Source organism: Typopeltis vanoorti, chromosome 10 (genome assembly GCF_054136105.1).
Source record: "Typopeltis vanoorti isolate ZY-2024b chromosome 10, IOZ_Tvanoo_1.0, whole genome shotgun sequence".
Classification (NCBI taxonomy): Eukaryota; Metazoa; Arthropoda; class Arachnida; order Uropygi; family Thelyphonidae; genus Typopeltis; species Typopeltis vanoorti.
This window is the reverse complement of record NC_143558.1, coordinates 90994578-91007796: the sequence shown is the minus strand read 5'-3', so window position 1 is coordinate 91007796 and position 13219 is coordinate 90994578. Positions and strand designations below refer to the sequence as shown.

The following is a 13219-nucleotide window of genomic DNA, read 5'->3' as shown; positions in this document are numbered from 1 at the left end:
CAGAATCTTCACTTCTTTTTTTAAGGAAAAAATTATTCATTATTTTGAAGGGCATATGTAACTTTAATATTTTATTTTAAAATGTATTTCAAGTAAATAATTTTTTTTCCGGATGGAAAAAGGAAAAATATTTGTTTACGATGTCTCTCTCTCGTTATAGTTGGAATATATTAACAATAAGAAAAACCTCCACTCACTGAATTTAACGACTTTAATATCGTACTTCGTTTATTCTCACCGATGACAAAAATTCATGATTTTTGTTTAGAGGAAATGATCATGTATAATACTTGTCACACTGAAAAGAGAAATACTAAAACAGACAGCAGGACAACTAACCATTCATTAGTTCATTTTCCCCAGTATTTATGTGCCGTCACATATCTAGTTACTATGACACGCGGTGATCTAATGAAATCCCAGGATATAATATAAGAGTGATACAAAAAATACGCTTCATCCATTAAAATCAAAATATATAATTTTTTTTGTTTTTGATTTAGTTATTTGTGGCAATTGAATATTTTGCTTTTTTTCAAATAAACAATTCAAAATTTCGCGGCATCCTTATGGCATACTTGCGGCACCCAATTTGAGAACCACTGCTTTAGAACATAAATAGCAACTTCTTTTATTCACTAATGCTTATTGACGGTCTTAACTCTTCCACTTTAAAAGAATTCACAGTTCTACGATTCCCTTTTTTCGAACCTACTATAAATCTTTCAATTAGTGTTTCCTCCAATATTCCTTTTAAAATGCCTATAGCAATATTTCCCTTTTATTTATCAATACTTATTCCACTTTAAACTTCATAGTTCCACGATTCCTTTTTCGAATATACCATTAATTTTCTTCCAACTGTCACATAAAAAAACATAATTTACTCTGAATCTAAACATCTTCCGGCCTGTGTTCTTATTTCCTCCTGAACGCGCTCTTGTTTACTCTCCCGCTGCTTCGATATTGAACTTGTCAGCTGTCAGTCACACATCAAACTTCTCGGTGAGCATCCGCACTCCTTGAAAGTGGCAAGCGAGAAACTAAATACAATGGCTGACACGTAGATTATGTCTCTTCAAAACACAACTTAATATTTTAAACTATAATAAAATTTCTGTAACTAATACAAATAAATCTGGTAAGTACATCAATTTTTTAACTTCTTGACATATCACTTTGACAAAATAATTTCAATAACGGGCACATCGCAAGTGCTGACAATGCATGTTATGAAGCCAAAACTAATAAACATACTAACATAAACAATATGTAAAAATATTCAGAATTTTAAATTATGATTATTTTTACACTATCCATGCTATATCTTTTAAACCACTACTGAAATTAACAGAGTAATTCAAAATGATATACATGACTTCCAAATAAAATTTTCCCCCATCCCCCTCTCTAACATATTACTCTTTCTGCCATATAGTTTATTATATCATGAATCTTACATCCTTTATGTTTTTAGCAACACACAAGGAGGGATACAACAGACAATATTTCAATTATTTTAAAAAAGTATAATAAAATAAAATGCTTATGTCCATAGCATCATAAACATCCAACTTACCTTGAATGAACTTGGAGAAGACATGTATGGTATATCTGCAGAATACAGTGGTGCTCTGGCAGGATACTTTAAATTCAAAATCAAACCAGATTAAGTAAATCATTCATTTGAAAATTTTATATAAAATGCAATACTTAAAAGTAATCAAACCACTGCTTATTCAAGTAAAGTAGATTCCAGCAAATTTTATCACTGAGTCAAAAAGTAAATGACCTGACAAGAAATTATATTCTTGTTTTCATCCTTTATAAGTGTGAGCAAATAAAAGTTTGGATATTATATATATCTTCGCTACTAGGCTACTTGTACAGAGAGAAAGTTGACTTCACCTCAATTTACCAGATCACTCACACATTTTTGAAAGGAAGCATGTCAAGGCTGTGGTACTAATAATTAATACACACTTCCTTTCAGATGTCTGTATATTAATAAACATACATTACAGGAAAAGGTTATTATCCAGACTAGTTTTGATATTTAATGACATCTCATCAGTGGAAGCCAGACCTGTTGAAATACTGATTACTAAATCAATGGCAGATGTCATATTTCCATAAACAAGTAGCAAAATGGTATAACACCATATTTTTACAATACTCTGGGAGAGAGGATGAGGGAAGCAAATGTGTTTTGCAGGGTCAGAAAATTAATTACACTTTACATGAAATTATATTCTTGTTTCAACCAATACCAAAGAATAAAGATTGTTCAGATTTCATGATATAAAAAAGAATATAATGTTTTATCAAGTATATGTATAGGTAGGTTTAGGCATTGGTGGTTATTCGTAACAGTGCTTCACAGTAAACATCGCAGGAAAATAATTTATTGAATTTAATAATATTTTACTGGATTACTAACCAGAATCTTTAAAACAACAACAACATACAGCACTCAATTTTCATAGAAACAATTCAAACGGTAACTGAAAATCAACTAATGTCCTAACATGATCTGGGAGATGGTCATTCTGACCACATTTAGCCTGACTTCTCTGAATGAACTTCATTATTACTAGGCCCCTAGAGAGCATCTTGAGAGATATTAGTTCCCATTCAGATTCAATATGAATCTGTTTCTACTATATTCTAAATTGTGCACTGAAGATAGTAATTAGAAATTCAGTGAAATATTAAGAAGTTCAGTAAATTAACTATTTATTTTCCCTCTGATGTTATTTATATCATGATATACTGTTATGAAATGTCAAGTATAATTTACTTTCTCATTGAGGGGAAAAAACCTGTTACAAAGTACTGTAATAATGTGGTATTACACCATCTACAGGGTGATCAAAATTAAAGTATCCCTATTTAACACCTTGTGGTGCGCCATCCAGTGATTCAAATGCTACTTTGTAGGGATACATTGAGCATCATTCAAAAACAATATCTGAGAGAAAAAAAAGTTCCAAAATTTTCCATCAGGGGCATTGTAAACATCAAATGCATGGAATTTGCATATCACACAACTCAACAGGTGCCAGGATTTCAAAACATGGACACAGGATTTTTTCCCTTCATTCTTGATGTTAATACAGTCCACAGTGATGGCACTAACCTTGTGAAGTTGTACTACAACAATGCTGCTGCACTCTGCGAATTTCGTCTCCTGAACAAATGTCAAAGAGATCCACTAACTCCATGTGCTATGCGATGAATAATTGGTTGTTTTGAAGAAATGGGATTGTTGGGAGTTAGACCTGATAGCAGTTGCAAACCAATCAGTGAATTCAATCACAAGTGAATGAAGTTGCTACTGCTGTTGTAGAGCGGGCCATGAATAACCGCATTGGTTCCTGAAGTGCAAGTGCTGCATATCAAGAAATGGATGTGACTTACACAACTTTCAGGAAAATTCTACAGAAGATTCTACATTTCTACCCATTCAAGATAACCTGACATAGGAGTTGCATGTGCAGGTCTGACATTCACTTTAACATTCCTAACTTGAGTGGAGTTAGATGCTGCATGTCCGTGGATAATTTTGTGGAGAGATGAGGCTCACTTTCACCTGAGTAGAGCTGTGAATACCTACAATTGCCAGGTATCCAACAAATTCTTTTGCAGTCACCCAAAGTTACTGTCTGATGTGGGTTTACAGCTTCATTTATCATTGGACCATTCTTTTGCTCATGTCCTGTAATATGATAAACAATTTTGTTGTGCCACAGCTACAGCAGTGCCTGTGAATTCATTCATTCATTAATGCTGGATGGGATCCCACCACACAATGCTTGATGTGCACAGAAGATTCTTTGAGAACATTTCACTGAATCCAGAGCAAGAAGCTGTGCATTTCCCACTGTATGGCCTCCTCGTTCACCTGATCTGACCCCCCACCCCCCCTGACTTCTGGCTCTGGGGTATTTCTCAAAAATAGGATTTATTAGGATCATCCTGATAACTTACCAGCACTGAACGACAGCATAATGCAGCATGTACGCAACATCAGTCAACCAGCAGTATTCTGCTGTTTAACACACTGTGCAAAGGATGCAGTTTGTGGCAACTGGGAAAGGCAGCACATTGAACAGTACAATGGTGAATGCATAATGGAAGAGAATAAAAATGTGTTATTTATGCTTGTGTAGCTTTTCTCCTTCTTACACACACAGAAAAATTACTGCATCTATATTGGTACATCATACAGTACCACATGGTGGTGGTGGTGGTGGTGAATTTTGGAACTTTTTTTTTTCTCCAATATTGCTTCCACAATATATTCTTGCAAAGTTTTGCAGCATTTTGGATCACTGGATGGCTCTCCATAAGGCTTTAAACAAGGATACTTCAATTTTTTATCACCCTGTACTTTCTGTATATGGAAAATTACTCCTGCCATTATTTTAAATGCTCAGTATTAACACAGATCTCGCTTTTGTTGATGAGACACTGATAAAGGTCAAAACCATAATGGCAACACACACAATCTGAAAGGAAGTGTTCTGTTTATGGGATACTGAAGCAAACTGATGTGATGTCAAATGTCTCGATATACAAGAGCAACCATGAAAATACTTTGCAGGCAAACTTTCATTTGCACATACTTATGTACAGGATGTAATTAAGAACATAATTTTTTTTTCAATTATAATTTACAATACAACAAGTAACCAATTTACATGTAAACTAAAAAAATAAATAAATAAATAAACAAAGAAAAATACTGCAAAAATACACAGGCAAGGATGAAGCACACTGGACACAATAATTTAATGAAAATCAGGAAACAAATATTTGCATCAAAACTAACAGTACATAATCAGTGTGGAAAAAACAAGCAACTCGGCTAATAATAATTAGCAAAGGCTCCTCATGGTTGTACCCTCAATCTGTTTACAGACTTATTTTTCCAGTTAAAATATCCAAATTGTGTTAGAGATTCAAATATCTTCACAACATCCAGAAAAAAAATCTTCACACAGAAGGTAAATAATGTCAATAATGTAATGTGTAAATAAAATAATGTAAATAAACAAAATGACCAAAATATCAAAAATTTATAAGGAAATATATTTTACTGTTTCTAGCAATGTGTAAAATTCTTCATAAATCATTGCATTTAATAGAGAGGAGAGAAACAAACTTTATTTTTTTAAATATTTATGATATGGTATGGTTGATAAATCTCCATTAAAAATGTAGATTTATCTACCATATCCGAGAGAATAATCCATCGTTCAAGGTTGAGAAATGAAGAAAGTTCACTTCATACAGAGTTAATGCTCATGTTAATAGCAGATAAGTTACTACAAGTGCTGGCAATCTTTTCTTGAAGCAATGCAAAGCTAGCATGTCAGTAGATTCAAAGACTATTTATTACTCAACAGTAATAAATCTGCCAATAAAAAATAATGGATAAACATATAAAAAATATTACAACTTTTGAACATCTTTTTTTCTCTTTTCAGCTGCAGAGTCAGCTTCTTGAAATTGTTGTGATTGTTTCATCAAGTCTTTTTGATGAAAGGTTCACAAAAGGTTCAAGTTCCTGTTTTAGATCTCATGTTGTATAGAGAGCACAGCATTTGCAACTTGCCTCCAAATACTGCCAACAACATCAGGCTCAAGGTAGCTAACATCCTATCACAAGCATCTCCATCTAAAAGAAACCTCTCCAACAATTAGTTCAATGCTCTCCATAAATTGCGCAAAGGCAAAAACATAATACAGGTATCTCTTGATTAACACGATCAATTAATCAATCGATGTTACCACGTATATCAAAATCACGCTAATCAAATATAATAATCAATGGTAAAAATTACAATGTATCCATGATCGAATACCGTATTAATAATTTGTTTTATATGGTACTCTTTTAGGAAAGACAAAAAAATGAATTAAAATAAATGCTTAACAAATGTTTGTACCTACATTAGTTATGCAATTTCTTATCAAAAAAAGTTATCAAGAGTTGTTTGAAGTTTTAGTTTTTTCTTATCAGCATAGATTTATGCTGATTTTCCTGTAGACCTCGGCAAACAAGCATTCTTCGATTAACACCTAGATCCATATCTATTACTTGCTGCTTAAGCAATTCTAAACTGCGAAATATTCCATCCGGTTCTTTGAATGTTATCTCCTTTGGAACCTCATCTTCACATTCCATTTGTTCGTTGTCTTCATATGCACATTGTTGTTCAATTTCAAGAAGATTGTTGTCACTGAAATCTTTTGAATTTGAATCCAGTGATTCTTTAACATCTTCTGCATCAACACCATCAAAACAAGGTCTTCACTAATTGCAACGATTTCTTCAACCACATTGTTCACAGGATTTGAAAACCACATAAGTCATTAGTGCATTCTGTCAAAAGGTTTTTCCAAACAGCTTTCATGCAGCTAGAAGACACTTGCTCCCACGAGTCATGAATGTTTTCAATCGCATGTTTAATGCTAAAATTTTTCAAAAATTCTTGGAGTAATCGCATTTTTCCCATTGTTGTTTCTACGGCCTTTGAGAATGTCTTTTTAAGAAAATAGGCTTTCAAAAGTTGCAATGATGCCATATTTAGTGGAAAAAATAAAACTTTCATGTTCTCACACAGATCATTAAGAGAATTTGGATGACCAGGTGCATTAGCTAAAAGCAAAAGAGCTTTGAAAGCTAAGTCATTTCTCTTGCAAGCTTCAACTGCCGGACAAAAATAAACTTAAACCAATCTTCAACAATTGTAGCTTGTAATACACCCACTCTTAATGCTTAATGGGAGAAATGACATCATCATGCTCATGGCCTTCTTTCTCTCGGCTAGGAAACACTCCTCGAAGTTTATGGTTTTGAGTGGTAAATTTAAAGGTGCGTCAATTAAAACTCTTGCCGCATTAAGCAAAACTGCGTTAAGCAAGGGATACCTGTAATTAATAGAGCTGATAAGAGTAATGCTACTGTGGTTCTCAATACCAGCGATTATATTCAGAAAATGAATGTAATGCACAGAGAAAGCACTACTTATAAAGTGCAAGATTATGACTAGAGGCCAAACAGCAGCCACAGAGGGTGGTGTTTGGCCATTTCTTGTTTTGTGTGGGTATTACAATTTTAATACTGAATCCATAATGATGTTTCTGTGACAGAGACATTATACAGGAATATTAAACCTGTGTTTATTCATTTCTCTGTGATGAATTCATTCATTAAACTTAATGAATCTAAACCAGCACTAAACCTTAATACCCACTTTTGAAATAAATATATGGTTCTTAAAATTCAATAACATAATTAGAAAGAGGATAACTTGGTTTCAAATAACAAAGCAGAAACTTCAAATTGAAGTCTGTTAGCACAGTCGCTTGAAAGATCAGAAAGACCATACTAATATTATGCAAAAATTCAAGATACAGAATGGTTTTAGAGACAGCAGCAAAACTGTGGCCTTAAGCAAGCATCCAAGTCATCAATGGGAAGGTTTCCAAAGGTAGATAGATTTTCAGCAACGATATAATAATTCATATTTTTGCTCAAGCCTAGGTGAATGCTTATCAAATGCGTGAGTTAATGATTGGTCAAAGACATGTAAAACAACACCAAGGCTTCATTCGGAGTAGTAGAAATGACCAGTTTAAGATAAGAAACTGATTACATTAGATGATAAATAATCTTTCTTAGCTGCCCAAAGGTGGTTCCATACCAAAGCATGGCTTGCACATATATAAATCAACAGCTCCCAGTGATTTAATGGTCTAATATCTAGCAAGTGCATGAATGACATTCAAATTATGGCAATCTTAAGGAAAGCAATCTGAGAATGAAGCTTACCTTGAAACTGATAATCTCCCTAATTTGCATGTTAGTTTAGTAAAATCCTCTCCACGAAGAATAATAAATCAGCATTTTTCTGTGGAAAAAGTTTAGCCAACATCATTGCTACGATGATTATAGCAGTAAGTGCTATAATCATTGTAGTATAATCAGTGCTATAATCTTAAACCTCGACAGTATCCTCATGCTAGGCTTCTCCACAGAAGCACTTTTAAATATGAACATTTTTTCAAAAAAGTTGAGGTTGTTCTGTTACACCATGTGAATTTAAAGCAGAATGACTGTATCTCTATCCCAAAAGTATGGGATATTATCATTCTACATAAATATCAGAAATGATCAGTTATCTATTTGATATGAAACTTCTAGTGCACAGCACTTACTACTATAAATTAACTGATTGTACTTACCTTGTATTCTGTCTCTCTCTTTGCACTGCTTGTTTGTTCTACACTGATGTTGCACTGTTATGGTATAAAATATTTGTTTACAAATTTTTAATAAAGTTAAGTACTGGACCTAATATGTTCCACTTATTATGTCACAAGTTCCATTTTTCCAATTTCCAATTAAACTAAGAAAAATGCATGGTGCTATGAAACGTACACATTGAGAAATAATAATGTATTGAGTAGAAGACAAAATTCACATATTTTATCTTCAGAAAAATCTTACACAAGAAAAGAAAATTACACACAAAGCATCATCATCATCATGATCAAATTCCTGCCACGTACCCTCAAGGGGTGTACAGGATATGACAGTACTACATGAAAAAATTACATCATTACTAACTTCCTATCTACAATTTTCCTCCAAATCAGTCTGTTACTTTTCAAGATTCCAACATTATCAGATCTTATATTTCTATCGTCTAAGGCACTTTGTACCGTATCAATCCACCTATATCTTGGTCTTCCTCTGGGTCGTTTTCCTGCCAACCTGGCAGAGAACACTTGTTTTGCTAATCTTTCCTCTCCCATTCTATTTAAGTGACCATACCACCTGAGATTAGCTCTGCTAATGCATTCCTGGATGCTGACAATGTCAAGTTCTTACCTAATATCCTCATTTTTAATATGATATTGCCATTGATGCCATCTGTTCACACCTATAATCATTCTCAGGACTCTCATATCTGCGGTCTCTAGTCTTTGGTCAAGTGTTTTACTTCTGACCCAGCTCTCAGATCCATAAGTTAAAACTGGTTTGAACACTGTCTTGTATACAGCTAATTTAGTGTTCCGACTAATTTCTTTCTTATTCCATATGAATTTATTCAATTGACTTCCCACCATACCAGCTTTGCTGATTCTGTTGTCTATTTCTATATTTAATTTACCATCTTCAGTAAAAATCGTGCCTAAGTAGCTGAAATGTTTTACTTGTTCCACAGGTTCTCCATTCACAACACAGTTGACATTTTCAATGATTCTGCCTATTTTCATTGTCTTTTTATTGCTGACCTTCATACCATATCGATTACAACAGCTATTCAATTTAGTCAGAGAATCTTGCAGACTTGTAGCAGATTTATTTAGAAGTATAACATCATCCGCATAAAGCAAAGAGCTGACATTAACATCTCCAATTTTGATATCAGGTTTAATACCACATTCCTTCATAATGTGATCCATATAGATAATGAATAACAGAGGGGATAATGTACATCCTTGTCTCACACCAGATTTAACATTAAACCATCTTCCTGTACTTCCTTCAATTCTAACTGCTGACTTACAACTCAAATAAAGACTAAGTATTGCTTGATATAATGCCCCATTGACACCATATAACTGCAGCGTATTGAATAGCTTCTCTCTTGGCACCTTGTCATATGCCTTTTCCAAATCGACAAAACTTAAATACAGATCTTTGTTGTATTCCCATGCTTTCTCGACTATTTGTCGTAAAGTAAAGATCTGATCCTGACAGCCTCTATTTGGCCTGAATCCAGCTTGTTCTTCACCAAGCTTTTCTTCCACTATTCTTCTCAACCGTTTCTCAAGTATACTTGCATAGATCTTGCCAGGAACACTCAGTAGGGAAATACCTCTGTAATTCTCACATGAAGTTTTATTTCCCTTTTTATATATGGGTACTATGAGAGCTCTACTCCAATCATCGGGAATTCGTCCCTGTGTCCAGGCTTTCTGAACTATGCAGTGCAGCCCCTGTAAGACTTTTATACCAATACAATACTAATACAAAATGCCTAATACACACAAAGCAATAATTGTAATGGCGAGTTATTGTCTGTTTCTTTTCTGTATAGTTGTTTTGAAGATGTATATGAAACTATGAGCTTTTTTCAAAGGTTAATTTCTATATAGGAAAATGTCTGGTGGAACACAGTCAACTCTCACAATAGCAAAAACTGTTATAACAAAGTGCCAAAAAGGTGTGACCAAAGCCCCAGGCAGAATACAATTCCAAAGGAATTTCCTATAACAAACTAATCCTTTAATTCCTAGAAATTCTCTATACAGAGAATTCATTGTACAATTTTCAGGTATATTCACAAGAGAACACTACAATTAGCTTTGTTATTGTTTACACACATGAAACAACTTAGAATGGATGAACTGATTTAAATGAAATAATACAGCAATCCCTCGATTAGTGTGCCTAATGAGTTCTTTAAAACAAGTGCATTAATCGAAAATGCACTAATCAAGTATAATAACCTATGGGAAAATGTATAATTCGTTCCTCAGATTTCTTTTTTGACCCCTAATTTTTTTTATAAAAGAATTAGGCTATGTCTCAGGATCTAATTAAAGGAAAACTATGAAGCTGAAAGACAATAAAACATATTCAGAATATAAATTTATTATTCTACTTCTTAACAAAGAATTGAGCTAACGCAGTTTGGCAGGCATTTTGTTGCTTTTTTTTTCATACAACCGATGGTGTGGCCTTATTACCTCTTCTATTTTTCTGCAAATTTTACTGCTTCTCTCTTCATCAGAGTCAGCCTCTAAGCATTGCTGCTTAAAAACTTCGATTGTACGGAAATCTCTTTTGGCTGACTATCGGTGGTTAAATTTTCTTCATATTCTTTGGGATCTTCCCACTGTGCATCTAAATTGAGCAGGTCGGATCACTCAATTCTTCAGAATAAGATTTAATTAACTCTTGGACATTATCATTGAAGGGGGAGAAAGAAATTAAGGACATACAAATTGGTTGCCAACACGCGAAATCACGTGCTTTATAGATAAAATTTCCCAACTGTTATACAAGCAAAATAGTTACCACTTTAAAAACTACAATGATCATAAAAGAGAAGTAAATTTTCTGACATGTAATAATAAACAACTCATCCCATAAGACGGATTGATTACCCTATTATTGGAATGGATTCTCCTTTTTGTGACATGAGCAGAAGTGTCGAAGGGTCTCGAATCTGTGGGCGTACTATAGCAGACGACATAAATTTTGACTGTAAAAATTTGGAACATAGTGTACATGGAAGTAGTGTAGTATACCATTAAAAATAACTTTGTAAAATGTTTTAAATCGGTAACTAAATTATTTCATCCTGGTGAGTGATTTTTTAAAATAATTAGCCATAAAAATGTATAGATAGAAAATTTTTAAAATCTGTAACATTTTTAAGATGTATATAGGCGCACTAATCGAATTTCAGAGGCGCACTAATCGGGGCCCTTTTAATCGAGAGGTTACTGTATTTTAGGAGGGAGAGGATTGAAATTATAGTAATAACTGTCACTTCACCTGAAGACTAAAACATATTTTTCACTGTGCCAGTGACATACTGAATGCCAAATTGCCTATTTATCAGTAGGGATACATCAAATTGTCATTGTTAACCCAACCATTTAAGGGATGAAACACTTTATCATCACTGTTAAAAAAGTAAGCTCACTTTCAACAAATCAATAAATATAAGGAATTATTTTAATAATTACTTAAGGTCATTTTTTGGGGGAAAAGAGGGTGGGAGTAGATTCTGTGCTGATGAAAAACTAGAAACTACAGATATGAGAATTTTGAGGAAAATTAGGGAGTGAATATATAACATCACTGGCAAGAACATATTAAAATGAATATATCAGGAAGACATCATTCTTAATATTCAAGAATGTGTAAGCATAACTAATCTAAGATGGTATGGTCACTAAAAACAGAGATTAGCAAAAAAAAAAGGCTGGAAAAAGCAGAAGGTCTAGAAGAAGAAGATATGGATAGGTTGATGCAGTTTAGAGTCCTTTTTTGATCAAAATGTCAAGTCTGTGCCCAAAGTGTGATCCAGAGAGCTCACAGTTTGGGCATGGACTCAGCAATATGGAAGAAAGTTGATGACAGAAAACTAATTCTCAAATATTAAGAGTATTGAACTATTATATCGGTATGCCTCCTTGAAGTTATAAATCATCAAATGATGCAGATGGATTCTGTATACAGTGTGACAATTTGTTATTTCTTTATCATCATTACCATCAAATTCCTGATATTCAACCTCAAAGAGATATACCAAATAATGCAGTATTACATGATTAAATTTCCATAATTATTAACTTTCTATCAACAATTTTTCTCCAAATTAATGTTATTTATTAGGACTCCAGACATCAGATATTTCAGATTTCCAAAACAATTTTTGCCACATCAGTCTAACCATGTGGTGATGTGCCTTGGCAGCTTATACAACAGTTGAATGGAAAAAATAATGCCAAGAGGACTGCCTCACCTTTGATGATGTTACCACAGCACCATCAGGATATGAGAAAGGTGGAAACAAGAAAGGACAGGAGTTATGTCCAATAGCATTTAGCAAGTGACCAGACGGCTTGACTGCCAGATGAGCAGGAGGCAAGCTTATTACATTTGGCCCTTAACAGAGTTTGCTTTAAATTTATTTAAAATTTTCTTACACTTGTTTTGGACTGTAAGTAAGAAGATGAAGTTTTTGACTTGAGCCACTGAATACATATTGTATTTTTATTATGAATGGTAAAAGCACATTTTTAGAGAACCATGATAGAGGTCAGGTATTTGCAGTGGATTGAGGAATGGAAGCCTGTATTCCAATAAGGATTATTTTGGCTTTTTGGTCAGAATAGGATCAAAAGAGTGTAAACAGTAATCTGGCAATGGAAAAGAAGTGGAGAAATCCTAGAGGTCATCCCACTAGGAACTGTTGTAGTGTCATAGGATATTAGGCTAAGACTGGTTTGAAAGAAATCAATCTGTAGTAAAGTAGACATGGATAACATTATGATCAGAGTTGACAAGAAGAGAGCAGTCATCTATTGTGTATTTAGAAAGAGAGCTGGTTAAGAAAAGTCCATGGGGGTTGGAAGAATTATAAGGATTATGTCAAAAAATTGTGTAATGCAAAACCTA

The 13219-nt window shown here is 33.6% G+C and overlaps 1 protein-coding gene across 3 annotated transcripts in view; it reads right to left on the bottom strand.

Moving 5' to 3' along the window:
* The window catches only part of Fancl (E3 ubiquitin-protein ligase Fancl), a 305279-nt gene that overhangs the window by 187925 nt on the left and 104135 nt on the right, over positions 1-13219 (bottom strand). For all 3 annotated transcript variants that reach the window (XM_090399196.1, XM_090399198.1, XM_090399197.1), the window contains exon 7: positions 1580-1645. In XM_090399196.1, coding sequence (XP_090255322.1) covers positions 1580-1645 — 66 coding nt within the window. The remainder of the gene's footprint in view (positions 1-1579; positions 1646-13219) is intronic.